The 19828-nt window shown below is 36.8% G+C and overlaps 2 protein-coding genes and 1 non-coding gene across 5 annotated transcripts; 2 read left to right on the plus strand and 1 right to left on the minus strand.

Moving 5' to 3' along the window:
- Positions 1–429: 429 nt before the first annotated feature.
- LOC147551085 (signal recognition particle RNA) lies at positions 430–741 on the plus strand. The gene has a single exon (XR_015239119.1).
- Positions 742–2154: 1413 nt separating this feature from the next.
- Positions 2155–11192, plus strand: LOC147551086 (TNF receptor-associated factor homolog 1b-like). Of its 3 annotated transcripts, none has more exons than XM_086666831.1 (13): positions 2155–2565; positions 3098–3309; positions 3533–3644; positions 4370–4458; positions 4553–4621; positions 4710–4839; positions 5716–5874; positions 6520–6868; positions 7669–7781; positions 7907–8057; positions 8370–8767; positions 9237–9429; positions 9729–11192. In XM_086666831.1, exons 2-13 carry the CDS (start codon positions 3138–3140, stop codon positions 10977–10979), a joined length of 3186 nt encoding a protein of 1061 aa, XP_086522957.1. In that variant the 5' UTR covers positions 2155–2565; positions 3098–3137; the 3' UTR covers positions 10980–11192. The 3 variants fall into 3 exon arrangements, with proteins under 3 accessions (XP_086522957.1, XP_086522958.1, XP_086522959.1); XM_086666832.1 differs by having other exon boundaries at positions 2177–2565; positions 9237–9420; XM_086666833.1 differs by lacking the exons at positions 2155–2565; positions 3098–3309; positions 3533–3644 and adding an exon at positions 4151–4272.
- Positions 11193–11989: 797 nt separating this feature from the next.
- Positions 11990–15482, minus strand: LOC147551087 (GRF-interacting factor 1-like). The gene is made up of 4 exons (XM_086666842.1): positions 15140–15482; positions 13781–13857; positions 12921–13005; positions 11990–12651 (listed from the first exon to the last, which is right to left on the minus strand). Exons 1-4 carry the CDS (start codon positions 15218–15220, stop codon positions 12238–12240), a joined length of 657 nt encoding a protein of 218 aa, XP_086522968.1. The 5' UTR covers positions 15221–15482; the 3' UTR covers positions 11990–12237.
- Positions 15483–19828: the final 4346 nt, after the last annotated feature.

The following is a 19828-nucleotide window of genomic DNA, read 5'->3' on the forward strand; positions in this document are numbered from 1 at the left end:
GTGGTACAATCAGAGAAGACCCCAGGAAGCTTTTGCTTTCGATGGAAAACAATAGATTTTTATGTGGTTCACTTTTTTTTCAGATTTCGAAATTTGAATAAAATCAAATGGCAGAAAATTAGACACCCTTTCCCTCAACAACTCGTAAAATTCAAACTTTCTTTCAGTTTTCTTTTAATGACTCTGATAATTGGGAAACTAGATTATCTAAAACTGGCTTAGCTCAATGGCAAAGAATGGATGAATCACTCTAGGGTTGTAGAGAGTATAAATCTAGACTTTAAGTGAAGGGGGCAAAGATATTCAATTCTTCCTTGATGCGGTAGAACATGAGAGGATATATTCTTCTCTTCCTCTAAGTTTAGTCCCGCACTGGAAAAAAGAAGAAAACTTTTGTACTTCATTGAGCCTACTGGGAGAATCCTAATCGCCGAGCTCTGTAGCAAGAGCTTGTAACTTGAGTGAGGGCTTAGAAGGTGGTTGGACGTTGGGTCGACTCAGCAGGGTTGGGCCTTTGATGAGATAATTAGCTGGATCGCCCATTCCAAGCTGGGAGTTGGTTCATGTGATTTGGGCGAAGGCTAGGATCACTCGTTCCTTAGAGTAGTGGAGGGCACAACGCAAAGGCTGGTTTCACAGAGCAGCGATAACCTCCCTCTCTTGGCAGTGGCAGGATAACGAATCTGTTCTCCCTAGGCCCAGTATGCCCTACGAGACTACCCTATCTGGACAACCACTTTTTATTCGAAGTACTGATATACTCTATATATAAAGTAGAAGGTTTTATATTCATTTAAATCTAAAATTTGATGACTAATCACATGTAATTCCGAAGGCACACTTTAGAGTATGATCTAAAATAGAGTCTACTCTATCTGGACAACCACTTTTTTTTTGGAAGTACTGATATACTCTATCTATAAAGTAGAAGGTTTTATATTCATTTAAATCTAAAATTTGATGACTAATCACTTGTAATTCCGAAGGCACACTTTAGAGTATGATCTAAAATAGAGTGTCTACTTATTTGATAGTTTTAACAAAAACGCTAAAAAACTACGGTTGGGAGATCGAGGGTCCGAGAGATGCTCCAAAGACAACTTAGTCCTCTAACGAGGGTGAGATGGTAGACAAATTATAGCATTTCTCGTGTGTCTCCGATTTTGAGTTTCGTTCATATTCAATTATTATTTTGAGTTTCGTTCATATTCAATTATTATTTTGATCCTTAACTTAATCTTTTTATGTTATTTAGAGATACAGTAAGAAAATAATTTTAACAAGCTCCATAAAGAGGCTAACCAAGTTTGGAAGTGCAAGGGCCAAAGTTTAAGGGCACTGTACTTCTTAGGTGAGACAAATATTTCGAGTTGGATCGTATTGGGTAGTAGGGGTGGGGGTACCTACAAACATCGGGAACAAACTCCAAACCAACAATAGTACAAGGCTATCCATGTACAACTATATATACAAGCGGTCTTCCTATCGAGTGACCTAAGAACATTGATAAGATATAATTTTTTTTTTCAGTAAAAAAAATCTTAGAATACACAATCAGCGAGAGGAATTGAACTTTAACTTGTTGAAAGTGAAAAAAAATTATGACTTATTGTATGCCGTTATAATACATAATCAGCGAGATAAATTCTTTTCTTCTTTAAATTATGAGTCTTGAAGTCAGTAAAGTTTATGAAAAAGTTCAAATTTGACTTGTTAAGACTAGAAGCAAATTTTTTTTACGACTTGTCATGTGCCCTTAAGGCACGCGGAAGAAGGACCATTTATTAACTTATTTGGCAAGAGCAGAAATTTTTCTTATTACATGATTACAATAGAAATAAACATCTTATATCATACATCAAATAGCTTTAATACATCATGAAGATGTAATATAAATGTCATAAAGACCCTCATAAACCCTAAAGGCCATAAAAATATCACGTGACGCCTCGAGTCTCAACAGTTATCGACAATTTGTTATCGTCTCTGTTTTTGACAACCAAACATAAACCCACAATATACATCCACGAACCTATCCAAAAACTTAGACACTTTCCAAGTTTGAACACCCGTTTATAATTACGGATTTTCTCATGAATAATGTAGAATTATCATACATATTACATTTCATTAAACTGACCTACATTTATTTTTACCCTTAACAACACGAAACAATAAATAATGGATTTCCACATTACCAGATACCCAATATTGGATGAGCCCATCTGCAAAAAGCAAATGGATGTTAGAGTTTGAGAGTTGGAAGGACTTGCAAGCCCCAAAAATGTACTAAACTCATTTGGTACTACCCTTTTATAGGTCATTTTTAGAGAGAGATAGAAAGAAAGAATAGAGAGAGAGAGAAAAAGGACTAGTTGTGTATTTTTCCATATCTGCTTCGTTATATTTTCTTGACGGCATAGCCTCTTTGCTGTCCTTCCTAAAAACTTAAAAACCTCTTCTTCTCTCTCTCTTTATAATCTCCGTTTCTTCACCTCTTTCTTTCTTTCTTCTTCTTCTTCATACAAACAAAAAAACGGCTTCTTTCTAACATCATATCAAAAGGTAAACCAGCTCTTTTCTTCACTTCTTGTATTTTAATTTGATCTCCACTATTCACTTCGATTATTCTTTTATTGTTTGTTTCCCCTCTTTCTTGTTTTTCGTATCTCGATTGTTTTATCGTTTCAATTTGATTTTGTTTAGGGTTTATGTTATGTATGGGCGATTATTAGGATTTACGGGGGATTGTTTTATGAGAGTTTTATCGATTTGGGATTCTCAATATGGGTTTAACGATTCTTGTTTTGTTGGCATTTTGATGTTTTTGTTAATTTTCATTTTAGTCTTTAGAAAATTGTATTTTTAAGCATAGGGTTTAGAACAATTAGGTTTATTGAATGATTGATTTATTTGGGGATTTTGAAGAGACTGAAAGAGGGTTTTCTCGCTAATTTGAATTTGTTATTGGGAATATATACTAGAGGATTTTTTTTTTTGGTCAAGGTTGAAGGGGTGAGAAAGTGTTATTAGGCTTTGATCTCAGTGATTGATAGTGGAAATATGAAATGAAGTTGTGAATTTTTTGTTTGTGCAGGTGAAGGAGTGGTGAGATAAAATTGTGGGAAGAGAGGGTCATGTCTGGGAGTTTGAGCGAGGATTCCAGTGTTGGAAGGGTGTCTGACAGGAGTGGACAGCGTTACCAGTCTGGCGAAGCACTTGCAGAATGGAGGTCCTGTGAGCATTTGGAGACTGGTGCCCCTTCGACTTCAACCCCTTACTGGGACATTGATGATGTTGACGATTGTGGTATAATCCTTTCTCATTTTGCTTTCATGTCATTTGATTTTCATTCAAATCGGCCAAATTGGACGTTTTTTTTGCAATGGCTGGGCCGACGCTTCAATCTCCACTAGTGTATCAGGGTTATTGTAGATTTATTATAACCTTGACTTTTTAAAGAACTAAACTATGTATTTCAAGAATAATTAGACAACCTATTTATTCTTTACCTGATACTCTATATGCATAGGTCCAAAACCTTCTGAGCTATATGGAAGGTTCACATGGAAGATTGAGAAGTTTTCACAGACCAGCAAAAGAGAACTTCGGAGCAATGTGTTTGAGATTGGCGGTTACAAATGGTAAAAACTAGCTCTATCATCTCTGTAAATGAATGCAATTGTAAACAGTATGAATTATAACTTTTCTCCTTCGTGCAATATTTTGTGCAAAAACACGATAACGTGGAAAGTTACATGCAATTATATATAGTAGAAAGTAATTTACTCTATCAGTTCATATATTAACGGAAAAAGCATTATAACCCTGTCCCCTGACAATTTCTTACTAGAGCTAGACTTAGTTCGATGTGCCCTTAGTTTAATGGAGCATTACATTTATCTATTCATATGAGCGAACAACATGAAAGCTAAATAGAATGCACAGTTCTTGATTTTGTTTCGTTATTGGTAGACGTTGCTTCCCTTAACCAAATGAGGAGCATCTAAGGGTAGGTTTCCAGATCATTTTGTCCACTGTGAGGAGATCATACTTGCCAAAAACCAATTCTATTTTTTTTACCCCCCCTCATCTATTGCTTGCAAATCAATGGCGAAATCTTATTTTACCGTTGATTACACTCCAACAGATGATGGGATGATTTTTGGTGAGAAATGGTCTACATGGTGAGAAGAATATCTTCACGGCTTCAATAAAAGCTAGCCTCTTGATTAACTACATCTGAGCCTCAAGAAGCAGTGTAGAGATCATGTGAACTAACACTCTCTCACTCTCTCTCCCCATGCGTGTGTGTCTGTGCATGAGTTGTTAGAGTTTTAATATTATATCTTTTTGAAATCTGCTTCAGGTACATCTTAGTCTACCCTCAGGGATGCGATGTCTGCAACCATCTTTCTTTATTTCTCTGTGTTGCAAACCATGACAAGCTTCTTCCAGGTTTAATAAATTTAATGATTTTCGTCTGGTTTTGTTGGTTGCCCATAAATTAAAAATTATATAGCTTCTCCCTTATATTTCCAAAAATTGGCAGGATGGAGCCATTTTGCGCAGTTCACAATAGCTGTTCTTAATAAAGATCAGAAGAAGACTAAATATTCTGGTCAGTTGTCTACATTCAATTCCTTTTTAGGTGGAGCTTTTCGCTTGTAATGCTTTGGCAATTTATGCAGTCAATGCAAGTTTTGCAGATACTTTACATCGCTTCTGGAAGAAAGAGCATGATTGGGGATGGAAAAAGTTTATGGAATTATCCAAAGTAGTAGATGGCTTTATTGTAGACGACTCTCTTGAAATAAAGGCTCAAGTTCAAGTTATTAGGTACTTCCAAGTTCTTTTGCACTGATACTTACCCATACTTTTCTTAATACCAGATACTAACTTCAATGTTTTCTGCTACACCACCATAGTCAATTATTTAAATTCTAAATTTTGTCATACTTTTAGGAATTTCTATTTACTGTTGGGTTGCATTCTCACATCAGCGGGTATATACTTTAATAAATGTTTGTATCAGTTGATGTTTACAATGAATCATTTCTTCTGTTGAATGTGCACTAACGAAGCAAGGTTGTTAAAAGTAGCATTGTTTTATTTTTGAGTCATGGCTTCCATCGTAAGTCCTTCTGTCTGGCAGAGTCTGATTCACAAATTTTTAGTTTTGAATCAAAGTTTTTAAACTTATAAAAAGTTTAGTTACATACTTTTTGTTATGCTTCCTAGAATCCTAGGTTGGTCTAGAAACTATGTATAACCTGCTTGCAGTCTAATATCAGTAAGTGCATGAACTTTTTCTATAATATTATTCCCACCTGTGCCATATACTCCAGATAAGAAAATAAGACATGCTTGTAACTGAAAATTGATGTTGTTTTAGAGTTCAATTTTTCTTGTTTTCCCTGACCATCTAAATTAAATTTATATTTTCGGGATATGTGTGGTCAGGGCATGCTGTTTTTTCATGTAATGTGTTATTTGGTGCACATCCTATTGATTAACCCTAAGTTTTAGCTAATTGAATTTGAGACATTATTTTTGTAATATAGTTTTAAGCTGCTAATTAGAATTTGTGCTGACACATTTTATAGACCCTTTGGCCTGTAAAGGAGTGTATGATTTGCAGACATGCATCTATCCTTTTTTTATGATCTTTGGTGCTTGGTTAGCGATGAGTTGATTTTCTGTTTGTTGTCTAAGGGAGAAAGCCGATCGCCCTTTCCGCTGCCTTGATTTTCCGTATAGGACAGAACTTGTTCGAGTTTACCTATCAAATGTAGAGCAAATCTGTCGGCAGTTTGTTGACGACAAAAGAGGCAAACTTGGGAAGTTGATCGAAGACAAAGTGAGGTGGTCAAGGTAGTTTCTTTTTCCTCATTAATTATTCTAGTTGTTACGTTGTAAGTCGATTGATAGATCTCCTTAATTTGTTTGTTCCTGTAGGATATTTTCTTTTGTAAAATAAAAGAACAGTAAAAAAGAGTAGTTATCAATATTTATGCATTTTATTATTGGTTTGTTTATATCTAGTTAAAAATGCAGAAATTAGTTACAGTATGGCTAACATGGGGTACCTTGTCAGAAGTTAGTCAACCTATGCGCTCAATTACCATTTCAACCCCATTGACTAGTGTAACAATTTATTTCACCTTAAGTACTTCTGATTTCGTGTTGTGTTTACATTTAGTTAACGGGACGATCACCCTCCTGATGGGGGAGCAGTGTGTTAATCTTTACCTTGAATATACGAGTATGTCATTTGCCATACATATTTCTTCAAATATATTCTTAAGAGGCTTAGAGTTTACTTCATCCCAATATAAAGTCCATTTAAATGGGATGGAAGTGTTATTTTTTACTATTTTTCTCATTTTTTGAAATAGAACCGATATATTCATCAATATTATAACTGTAATTTATTTGAATACGTTGATATCTACTGGAACACCGTTTTTCCCTGTTTTTGAGATATTTACAACAGAATGCAACTTGGGATATTTGCAGCTTCTCTAAATTTTGGTCAGGAGTTGAGAAAAGCACCAGGCTTCAGATGTCCAGAGAGAAAACTGATGTGATATTGAAAGTAGTTGTGAAACAGTTTTTTGTAGAGAAGGAAGTTACATCTACTCTGGTAATGGATTCTCTCTACAGTGGTCTGAAGGCTTTAGAATGCCAGAGTAGGAACAAGAAAGGGAGAGAAAAGGTGTTGGACATTGTGGAATCACCAACTGCTATTGTCTTTGTTGAGAGTGACATGTTTACCCTGGTGGATGATGTGTTGCTACTTCTAGAGAGAGCTGCTCGTGAGCCTTTGCCTCCGAAGGATGAAAAGGGTCCTCAAAATCGTACGAAGGTAGGCATCTATCTATGTACTTATGCATGTGTGTCTGTGTATTTCTGTGGGCTTTGTTGCTTTGGAAGAAAGCTGTGTTCAAAATTTTCTCGACTGGTAGTTGTCTATGGGGTACACATCAGGTCAATGTAAGGATTAGCAAATATCTTGCATAATAACCTCCTAAGTATATAGATTTCTCATCTTTGATTCTTTTTGTTCTTTTACACTGTGTAGCGTGCACACCACCGTGCCTGTTAATTCTACTTGTAGTCTTTAAATAGTTACTATAATTTCTTTTGGTTAATGCTTCCTTTTCAATGTATTCAATTTTGTAAGCATATGAATCTGGATCTGAATAGGAGATGTTACTTATCTATCTCGTGTTCTTTTAGAATCCTATTCTATGTATTCAATTTTGTAAGCATATGATTACTTAGATGTCATTCTCCTGAAGTTATATAGGAGGACAGACATTTTGTATGTCACAATCTTATTTTATCTCCATTTTCACGGAATAAAGTAGTTTGGATTGAATAGCCATATGTTGGTGATAAATCACCAGGGCTGATTCTTGCTGATCTACTGATTCAAAGATGTTATTATGTTAATCAAGACATTTTTGTTCCTTTCCCATTGTTTGTTTCTTTTTTTATACTCTCGTCAACTGTATGGTGCCTGCACATCTCTTTGCTGAAATGCAGACTATTTTCCCTCAGCAATTGCTCTATCTGTTAAGTTCAAACTTTAAGGATGATGTTCTTAGAAGTCCACGGTTTTTGTGCACTTCACTTACTAGAATGTTTCTCTCACATGTGCAGGACGGAAGCCCGGGAGAAGACGCCAATAGATATTACATTGAGCGTGACGAAAGAAGACTAACAGAACTGGGTCGTAGGACAGTGGAAATTTTTGTCTTAACTCATATATTTAGGTAACTTGCAGCAAGTTCCTTAAATCACTCTTTGTATTTTATTGTTTAATTTTCATTATTTGTGGTAGAAAATGAGTATTGACTTAAATTTGTTCTAAACAGTATGTTTATTTACTTCTTTGCAGTAATAAAATTGAGATAGCATACCAAGAGGCTGTGTCTTTGGAGAGGCAAGAGGAGCTCATCCGTGAGGAAGAGGAGGCATGGCAAGCTGAAAATGAACAAAAAGCAAAACGTGGAGCAGCTGAAAAGGAAAAACGAGCCAACAAGAAAAAGGTTTGTCTTTTACGAATTATGACTTCTCTATCTTTTTTAACTACTGAATTAATCAGCCAGTGTAGGAACTTCTTATACTTAACATGAGGTGGCGTGGATTTTCAACCATCCGAATAATCTGCGAACACTCAAAAACCCCAAAAATTCGTATAACTAATCAATTTATTGGAATCTTGGAGTCCTCAAAAGCTACTTTTTATTGAACTCTAGATATTGTTCTATATTTATTCTTCGATATCTTTCCTGATTTTATTGCCCATAGAAGAAAATAAACTTGTCTCATTTACCTTTTTTCTTTCTCCCCCCTTCTAGAATAAGCAAAGGCGGGGAAGTAATAAAGGCAAGGACAAAGGAAGAAGTGAGAAGTTGGAGGTGACATTACAAGACAAGCCACAAATTGAGAGTTCCATTGATAAATCCATGGAGGGTTTGTCAATAACACAGGCATTAGCTGTGCTAGAAAAGCCTGACAGTACGGGAGATGTTTCAGATGAAACAGATGCAACGGATGATGTTACACAAACACTTCAGCATGATGTGGAAGTAGATGTCAGTCAGGCCAATGGACAGGTAGAAAAGAAGAGCACTTCTTTAATGGATGATAGTTCTTCAACATGTTCTACTGATTCAGTCCCATCTGTCAAAATGAATGGCTCTCCCTACAATGGAAATTCTGCACCATACTACAATAAACCAATAACGGCTACCAGGTAATTTAATCATATCTGTTTTTTTTAAAGAAGAATATTTTCTTTCTATATGTATAAATTATTTACAGTAGTATTGAGGCTACATATTATCGAATTTGCAAAATTTTAAAGACAGCGTTCCAGTGAAGTCTCTAAACAAAAGATCAAGATGCCAGTTTTTGTTTTTGGCCCAAAAGAACAAAAAGAGATAAGATTGAAAGCTTGATATTGTCGAAGTTAACCCTTTCCCTTTGAAGGTTGCCCGGTTTCTTGCTCTCCATACGCTCCACAAAATCACATGGGGAAGTAAGACCGAAGTTTCTTCTGATGCTTAGGAAAAGTAGTACCGGCCAACTAACGACCAAATTAAGCCACTAACCGATGTGGAAGCCGTTCGTTTAGTGTTTGTGAAATCATATCTGTAAGTCAACTGTTGTCCTACTTTGCAGGAAAAGTTGACACTTACTAGCTTTTCACTCTGTTTTTCTAGAAGAAAGAACCTACGCAGTAAAGAGAAGCTTAACCAGTCTGGTTGGAGCCATGGCACGGATAATCCAGCTGAGTCTGCATCTGATTCTGGGCGTCTACGAGATCCTTCTGGAACTTCTACTGCGGCAGAACCTGAATCACTTCACTCCTTAAAGGATAGGATACGTCGGCGAGAGCAGCATTTGGTTAGTAAGGTGGAATAATCATTATCATTCTGTTTTCTTTGTTTTCAAATGCCAATTAGCCTTGGGGAGTTTGAGTAGCTTAATTCTTGTTTTGATTATCGACCAAGGGTCTCCGTGCAAGTGTGAGCACGGAGATTTTTCTTTCAAGTTTGCAGATAGGATGTCACACCTTCTTTGAACTCTAATTGCTTTGAGTAGTTGTTCAAAGCCCCCAAAAAAGTCTTGAAGTATTTTCAGGCTTTTTCTTGAAATTTGGTAGTTAAAATCTCCAAGGTTTTGTGATGTAACATTGCTGGTCCATGTTTCAGGAAAAAGAAGTTTCTACACCACAGAAGCCGACTGTAACAAATCTGCATGTTGCTCCTGATCAAAAGAAAAATCTGGTAAATGCTGAAAGAACTGATCAAAAGCTAACAAAGAAAGCATCCAACGGTCCCACCAGTCAGGACCGACCTTTCCCTGTCAAGGTAACATCTTCGGATATCTCCCACCAAGGAGAGAAAGTCGCTCCCATGAGAACGCCATCGCCCAGAATCCCTGTTTTGTCAAAACCAGAGGCCCGTAGTGCTGCAGCTTTATTTAAGCCCGCATTAAAAACTGAAAGCCCAACAGCTCATCAAGTATCTTCTGTGTCAAGACCCTCGAGTGTTCCTCTGGTTTCTGGCTCTAGGCCTGCTTCTGCTGTTGTTCCTGTGGTCTCAACAGAACCACAACGAGTACGCGCCTTGAGTGCAGCTGGACGTGTGGGAACTGAGACTTCACCGGCAACCCAAAGTTATGCTCCTCCCAGTTCCTACAGAAATGCCATAATTGGAGAACCCATATCGTCAACTCCACCTGTTTTCACGTCCAGTTCTTGTTCTTCTGTAAGCCGATCCTCTACACAGTACGGATCAACTTCTTTGATGTCTCAAGAACTGCATTTATCTCAGAACACAACAAAGGAAGATCAAGAAATGGTCAGACCGCGCTTTACTTTTCAATCTGTTACTCCAGAAAGTTTGCAGAATACACCTCCTTGGACCGGCGAAGCTCAACAGGGAGACAATTCCATCCTGTTGACCGACATTCAAAACCATGATTTTTCTGGTAGTTCTGGTGGTAATGCTTCAGCTTCAGCAAGACAATATGAGTTTCCGCACCTTGATATGATCAACTATTTGTTTGACGAGGATCGAAGCATTGGAATGACAGGTACTGCTAACATGGGTTTTAGTTCCGGCAATGGGTATCATCAAAATCCGCCGGTTAACGTGCAGGAGAGCAATTACCGTGATGATGGCGGGTTGCAGCTGATTTATGGATCCTCAAGCACGGGGCCTTCTTACGCTGGGTTTGGGGAAGCTTATCCTGGTATTGGTCTTCCTCATTCAGATGGTCAAATTGTTGATGGAGTAAATGAGAACCAATGGCGTGTGGGTGGTCCTGATCTCTCTTCGTTTGGTTACGGAAACATCCCAGGGGATGGTTACCTGTATGGACAGCCGTCAGAGTATTCAAATATTGCACGTGATTTTTACGGAAATCCTGTATTCCGACCTGCAAATGGTTCAGAGTGAGGGAGAGGGAGAGAGAGAGAGAGAAAAGGATGTTATTTTCGGTTGACTTCAGTTAGTTTTTTCGTCGGACCTAATAAATAGTTGTGTCGGAGGGACAAAAAGGAGCAAAGAATTTATCTGTCAGCTAGGGAGTGAGGTTGTTAGCAATAGATTCTACAAGAAATACCCTTTGTAAAGAATCATTTTGCCTTTCACATTAAATCTTTTAAACTACCTTTCGTCTCTGGCATGAGTTTTAGCAGGAACTTGCTCTTCAAGGAAGAGCATAATGTCTCGACCGATAAAGAGTCCTCTACGATCCGATTGAACAGGCAAGCAACAGGTCACAGACTGTTTATAAACAGGTAGAGACTGACTTGCTATGCCCCGTTTATAAATGAGTCTTGATGTTTTAGGGCTTGCACCTCCCACGCATGCAGACACGATCAATTTAGCGACGTGAAGAAGATCCCAACTTCAACAACATACTCATTTTTAATTATCATTCAACTCAATATCCAGCCTAGTACGTATCTTAATTTCGGTGAATAAGTGCCTGACAGTTTCGGAAAAAAAAAAACCTTTACTGTTATAGGATTGTGCACACAAGCTTTGGGCTGCTAACCATATTATTTGCTTTGGTAGTTTAGGACCTACGGCCTTAAAATGCATCACTACGGCATACAAAATTTGCCCTTGATGAGAAGACCGAGAAACGTTATTATCTGTTTCAAGTTTTTGTTTCCCTCTATTTCTGATCCCATTTCGATTGGATCAGTTCCTCGGTGCTATCCTTACGCAGCAAACTGTTTGGGCGAAAATTTTGCCGTTAGTTTTCAAGCAAAACTCTGACAGACATACGCTGGAGTATCAGTTTGAAACTCACATAAATCTCTACTCAGAAAACATTTGTATTAGTCATATGTGTCGCATAAGATGAAGAGGCATGAGAAAACAAATACTGATGAAATAGTTTAATTGTCACATGAAAACAGGTGTGACAATTTTTCTTGTTCGTAAATGCATCAACATAGCATATAATATCACCATTCATTCAGCAATTCAGTGCAAGATTTACAAGATATACTATTGAATGATCGACCCATGACACAAACATTAACAGGTGACATCGTTTTCGAATATTAACGCCTAGCCAGTTTTCATTTCACCATTACTACCAAAAGTCTGTAAAAAAAGTTCACTACTCTACAGGACGATCTAAAACTTTCTAAATTACGGTAACCATCGACAGAAGTAGCTAATGTTTTTTTCCGAGCAATTAGTTACTCTCTTCTTCGCCTTCCTCCAAATAGATACTTTCCCCTCCTTGTCCTCCAGAATGACAGGTTCGTCCTTCACCAGAACCTGCAGATGAAACTGTTGTTCCTCTGTTACCACCCTGAAAATCCTCGCTGGTCTTGCTTCGGCCGAAATTGGAGAGCCTGATGGACCCGATTGTTGGATTTCCTCCTGCCATACCGCTTTCATTGTGGAACATGTGAAGTCCAGTGTTACTACCGCCGGAGCTCACGCCAAGCTGATTATGTAAAGCTTGGTGTTGTTGCATTGCTGATAATGTCTGCTGAGAGAATATCATGGAGGATCGAGAAGTCATTATTGACTGTGCGGGCATAGATTGAGCTTGCTGCTGCTGCATGTAGTTAGCTCCAGGCTGAGCTACAGCACTAGGAAACTGTAGAACAAAAGCTTATCTTTAGACTTTGGTGAATGTTTGCCCCGATAAACAAAAGTAAAATGGATAAACGACTACAATCAGTTTTTTTGTAGCGTTCCCAGCATCCACAAATGGCAATGGGGCGTTTATTCTCTCACGAAAATTGTCCCTTGGTTAATAATCTCAACGACATGACCCACAGACTAGTGGAACTTGAGGGTATAAAAATCCAAACAGATCAATGATCACAAAATTTTATGAGAAGACGAGGTATTCAGACGGGGTACCTGAGTATGCACAGAGGATTGTTGGGGTTGAGAATCAGCAATTGCAGCTAGATACATGAGGTTCCTCTGGAGCCTTGCTTGATTCCTGCAAGGGTAAAAGAAAATTATTCTTCGCAAAAATTTCCACATTACTCTCTAAACCATGGACATATCTCCATATTAAAGAACAAAAAAGCCCGACCTAAATCAAGTCCAACTATTGTGTAACTTGAAAATGAGAGGCGGAAAAAAGGTGAGGGTGGACAGATACAGTGCAACAGAGGATGGAACGAAGACAGGGGAAATGACACTCTAATTACAACAAAAAATGGCAGGAAACAGATATGGCCTTGGCACGGTTTGAAGTTTTCATCTGAGTAGTTGTTAGACTTTGGGCAGATTCGAAAGAAGTAGCGAGTCGTTAAGAAGGTTCAGTTCGAGTTCATCTAGTAAAAATTGAACCCTAACCTATCACATAGGGTTCTATACAGAAATGAGTTGAAATAGTCCCATAGTGAGGAATAGAGGGGCCAAATCAAGCTTACTTGAAAAAATACGTGAAAACAATGACTGATAACATTCGATCATTGTTTCTATTGATAACCCAAAATTGTAATTACAACGCTACTAGATACTAAGCATTCAAACTATTTCTAGGATTTTCTCATAGTTCTGAGGTTCTAAGATGCCCCTGGTTATAGTTCTATGAAGTATGAAATACTGGTTCTCATTGTCAACCTTTCCTTCCCACGGACTTTACAACTTCACAAGTAATTGCTTTTATCTCTGGCTAGTAATGAAAAATATACCAGTAGATCATTCAATTATGTAAAACTAGCCGAGATAGAATTAGGTTAGCTAGAGCATCATCTGTAACTTACTCTGCACATTCGCTCATTTTTCCGGAGTTTTGGTTCTCAAGAATCTTCAGAATCAGGGACTTGTTCTCATCAAGATACTGCACATTTAAATCCATCATTACAGAAATAGAAAGAAGTAATAGTTAAGTAAAGGGAAGGATGCGTAAATGAAAGTGAGACACTAGCACACCAAATAACTATATAATACAAAGCCAGCACCCCCTCCAAATGACAACATGCCCTCATTCGCTAACGGACGGAATTAGTAAATTATAGATCAAGGAAAAGAGCTCTACAACCAATTAAAAATATCGTAATGACAGATCAAGGGGTCCCCATCGCACTATAAGCACACATTATAGAAGTATTTCTTTTTTCGCTCTGAGACAATGATCAACACGACATTTGCCAGGTTGTGCCAATAAAAATGCCATTTCAGCAACTAGTTATCAACCATAATCAAACTTTGTAAGAGGTAGAAATAAAAAGAGGGATCCTATTACTACTAGTTGAGACATTTTTGCAAATGAATGATCACCTTTTGTTTTTTCACTTCATACTGATGAAGATGACACAAATTAACATGTCACGGGCAGACCGACTGAAACAGGAAAGACTCACGTCAAACAAAATTAACATCAAATATTCTCACATTCGTCTCTAGAGAAATATCATTTCTTAAAGGAAGTTTACTGATACTGTTTCCCGGAAGAGTTTTGATCTTTGTGGGCAAATGCGCGAATGAAGACGATCAATTACAGAAACTCTATTCGAAATGCAAAACTCTATAAAGTTGGCCGTTTTTTTTCGTATGGCCCCCACATGTGCTTGTCTCTCCAATCGCATAATCGCATAAAAATGGTCCCGGAAATCCCGGGGTCACTTGAAGCTACCAAATTCACCCAAACCATTGATGCCAAAGCTTGTTAAAAACATCAAGTCAAATCTTCATAATTCATCTCAATTTCAAGCATTGCTGCTCAAAGACTAAACACTAATAAAATGAGAAACACTAGTAAGACATCCAATATTGTTCATTTAGTAATCTTTTATTGACATGCAAAAGAAGCCTCTTTCAAACAAAGCAAGTTAAAAAAAATTATACCAATTGCAGTAAGTGAGAATCATTAAGGGGTATCAACTAATATGATAATATCAATATCACATAAACCCTAGCAGAACCCACAAAAAAACCTAAGAAGAGCTAACTCATTTCAATAAGAGTTTGAAACAAGAAACCCACAAATAGCAATTGCAGAATAACAATCAAAATGAGTATTTTATACAGAGTTTGAAAAAGGGAACAGCTTGAAAAAACCTAGAAGAGAAAAGGGAGCTAAGGGAGAAGAGATACAGAAAGGAGATGGTAAGTAAGTAAACCTGTTGGATGTGATCTGTTGTGACATTGGTGGGAGTATAGCCTGCCATCATGGGTTGCATTTGCATGAGATGTTGCTGCATTTCTTCCTTTTATCTCTCTCTCCCTTGTTTCTCTCTCTCTTAATACTCTGCTGTTACAACTCTGATAGGAGATGTTTTTTCTTCTTCTTTTGCAGTTACAAAACTACAAACACATAAAAGACAACTGAATAGAGATAGACTAGAGAGAGTGAGAGAGTGAGAGAGAGAGAGAGAGAGAGAATGAGACAAACAAAGATTCATAGTTAGCTTGGCTTGTTGTAAGGGTGTCATAAATTGATATGGTCTTCCCATAAGTTACAATATCCACCCACTCTCTAAAACATGTCACTTTTTAGTGAAGTTTGTTTTTTTTCTCTAGTTTTAGTCACACATTACATATGTGATATACAGGTTTATCATGTTACATTTTCAACAAAAAAAAAAAAGGTTTATCATGTTACATGGATAGAGAAAGCAGAGAGCAAAAGTTGTCAGAATACCTAAGAGCATCTCCAATGCAACACTAAATTTGAAATTCAATTTGTCATATAAGATTACTTGAGTTTTTAACAAAAAACACTCTCCAATACAACACTCAACTAGAATCTTAATATGATGTGACAACAATAAATATTGAGATCTTCAACAAAAAAAAATAAAAATAAATATTGAGATACTCAAAAGAAAACTCAATTGAATTTTCTTTTGAGTATCTCAATATTTATTGTTGTATTTCAATTGGTCTACATCATCATTTTATATATTAAAATAAGAAACAAGATTAAATCTAGACTAAATGTTGACTTTTTTTAATATTGCATTGGAGAAGAATTTTGAATTGAGTATCTCATTAGTACCACCTAGGAAAGAAAAACTCAATTCGTACTTGACATTGAATTAATTGAGTTTTTGTTCGGTGTTGCACTGGAGATGCTCTAAGACACCATTGTGGTATACCGGTATTAGGGCATGTGTGTGGGGTTAGACTCCCAAATTCAAATTTGGGAGCCCCAACCCCTCACATCCCAACTCGGGAGACCTGGACTGGGAGCCCCACCCTCCCCGGCTCCCAACCCCACCCTCCCGGGCTCCCAACCCCAATAGATTACCGTTGGGAGTCTCCAACGACTAGTTGAGGATCCATCCCAATATTCTAACCATCTCTATACTTATCTCTTTTTATCAATATTTTGCAATCTCTCTCTTTCTCAATATTTTGCAACCTCTCTCTATCAATTTCTGTTCCCCCATTAATTTTTCTTTCTTCAATGGGTAGTCCAAACTCCAATTTGAATAATATTGGAAGCTATGTAGATTTGTTAAACGCCGATTTAAATAATTATGATGATGTTCATTTATTGAATGATGGGATCGAAGAAACTTTTGATTGTAATGAAACATCGAACTCGTCGGTTTTCGCTAAGCGTTATAATCATGTAGATGATAATGTGCTCTTTAATACTTATTTACATATTGTCACCGATGCGATTATTGGAAATGATCAAAGAGCACGTACTTTTTGAAACAAGATTGCTGAACACTTCAACGAGCATACAAACTAAAATCGTGCTCCGAAGGGTCTTAAATGTCGTTGGACCGAGATTAACAAGCAATGCACGAAGTTTTGTTGGCATTTGTCATTTTTGCAAAAGAACCCAAAAAACGAAGAAAATGATGATGATCGGGTAATTACTCTTATTACATTTTGACAACATTATGATTTATTTTTGACAACATATTTGAAATTAAAAAATTTATTTTGCAGTTGAAGTCCGCATATGAATAGTTTAAACGAAACAATGACGACAAACCTTTTAAATTCGAACATTGTTATAAAATTTTGAAAGACCATCCCAAATGGTCATCAAACTTATCTCAATCTTCGTCAAACAAAACAAAACCTTCTTTGGACCAAGACGAAGAATCTCCCTCTACAATCCAACAAAGACCACTTGGAAGAAAAGCAAGCAAGAAGGCTAGAGATAAAGCCAAAAGTAAGAAAAGTTCTACAACGATTGAGTTTTGGAAAGAGAGAAATGGGAATCAGGAGACCGAAGATAAATTTCTCAATGACTCCATAAATGCGCAAAAAAAAAGGTCTAGCCCTTCAAAACAAATAAATAGACATGCAAAACAAACATAGACGTGCAAATAGAAACCAACGACGATCAACAGATGCAAATTGAGGTAGACTTGATGAACAAAGATACTTCAAACATGAATCCCGAACAACTTGTTATTCATAGGAAATTGTTCTCAAACTGGGTGAATGCGAATTAGATTAGTTTTAAAATATTTTAAAATTTTATTGTAGTTTTTTTAATTATTTATTAAATCTTAATTAATTTTAGAGTTAATTCCTATTTGGCCCCCTACTTTGTGACCACATTCTTTTTGGCCCCCTATTTTTCATAAATTCAAATTTGACCCCACATTTTCATGTAAATGGCGTAAATACCATTCCTAATTTCTAAATAAAATATTAAAAAACATAATTATTTCCACCTCATCTCTTTCTCTCCACCTCACCCCTCTCTCTCTCCACCTCACCCCTCTCTGTCTCTCCACCTCATATCTCTCTCTCTACACCTCACCCCTCTCTCTCTCTCCACCTCACCCCTCTCTCTCTCTCTCTTAATTTTAATGAATTTTAATTATAACAATTCAAAATTTAGATTTGGGAGCTTCCGTTGGGAGTTCGAAGTTAGAATTGAGAAAAGACTTGAGACTCCAAAATTTTAGGGACTCCCAAAATTAAGAGCCCGCCACGTTGGAGCAGGATGTTTTAGTTCCCTAATCTACTGCCCTCTTTCATTCTAAATCACAAAATTGGTATTTAGGTTATCTAACACGTGATTATAGTTTAGATTAGTTTGTCAATGGCGACTGGCCTATGAAGCTAAAATGAAAAAGAATAACAAAAAAAGGATTGGAAAAACTTATAAACAAATGAATAAATTGAACAATGATGTTTTTGCAGATTCCGAAATTTGCCCAAGTGAACTTTGACCATTAGCAGAAGTTGGACTTAGCAATTCGGTGGTAAAATTGAAGTTCAAATTCTAACATTTCCTCCAACTCATTCAAATCTTGAAAAAGAATACAAACAAACAGAAACTAGTCATTGGTCAGCATTATAAAGTCCATTTGGAATATGATGGACCAACAAGATGGTGCATATCTTTCAACAACAAAAAAAACAAAATAGAAATTTGCACTTTCAGGTTATATACTTGAACTTCAGACTTTTGGGCCCTTATCCTACCACCCAAATCTTGGGGCCCAAAGCCATCGCTTTGGTGGCTTTGGGCCTAGGCCGGCTCTGCCAAGTACCCGTTCCAGGGTATACATTCTCTTCGAAGGGGTTCTAGTTCTTGTTCTGGACGTTCTTTGTTGCACCAATGCTCCAAGGTGGGATGTAACCAAATGCGAGTCGATTGACTTTAAGGGTATTGCTTTTGCCAGTGTCATTTGTTATTTGACCATGCTAATAATTAGAAATGAGTCTTCTTCTACCAATCAATCATAAGTCTAGCTAAGACCCAAATTCATGAATGAATAAGGGAATACTACTAAAAGCAATGATAATTCTGAAATATCAAATAATATTCTCATCATTATTTAGATTTTTCATTTCTTCTTCTTCTTTGACTTTGGATCTTTTGACCAAGCTTGGCTACTTAACACTAGGATCTGCTGGACTAAGATTCACAGTCTTTGATGTTTACAATATAGAGGTGATTCCAATAAATATTAATGATTTTCCAATCAATCAATAATTAGAATTTCGAAGGTAAATGCTAACGGATCTCATACCGAGGGATAAATTTAGCCCTAGACTTTTAGCTGATTTATGAGGATAGTAAAATAATAAATTTTGGCTCCAAAATCTACTGTTTAACAATAAGAATCATTAAAAAGATAATGTCTAATGATTTTCTTCCGCCAGGTTATTTACCAACATGGTTTTATGCCTATTTGGTAATGTTGGCATGATTAAATGAGATAGGTAAGGAAACAAATAGAGGCTGTTTATTACTCCGAAATCACCAAGATTTCGCATAAAAAGTTGAATATTGAATGCGTGATTTAGAAGATCCATTTTATTATGTTATTGACACATTTAGAAAAAGTAGTCGGTCTGTCTAATTCATAACGATTAACAAATTCACTATTAAGTAGAGAATATGAAGGAAACAGTCTCACTCTAATCTTGTATAAGCCAAAACCCAAGTGTGAAAATGACTTCTGAATGCAAAGGTAATGCCCTTCTCTCTCTCTCTCTCTCTCCTTCTGCAGTTTGGAAGTGATTAATAATGTAAAGTATGTATGCAGGAAAGCAAACATGGCCGGAGCTATTGGGGAAAAAAGCATCAATAGCAAAGGAGACAGTGATGAAGGAGAATCCAAATGTGAAATATGTACCCTTTGTTGAGACTGGAGAACCAAGACTTCATGATGTTCGTTGCGATCGTGTTGTACTTTATGTTACTAAAAAACCCGACGGTTACGTCGTTGAAATCCCCATGAATCGTTAGATTAATCAATGGTGGTACAAAGTGTGTCTTTATGAACAAACAAATGAATCAAATTATTATAATCTAGATTTTGATCCATTATTATAGCATAAATTTGATCCATGTGTTTCATTTTCACTTTGTTATGGCG

Source organism: Eschscholzia californica, unplaced genomic scaffold (genome assembly GCF_041429995.1).
Source record: "Eschscholzia californica isolate CP2 unplaced genomic scaffold, dmEscCali1.0.p SCAF_3, whole genome shotgun sequence".
Classification (NCBI taxonomy): Eukaryota; Viridiplantae; Streptophyta; class Magnoliopsida; order Ranunculales; family Papaveraceae; genus Eschscholzia; species Eschscholzia californica.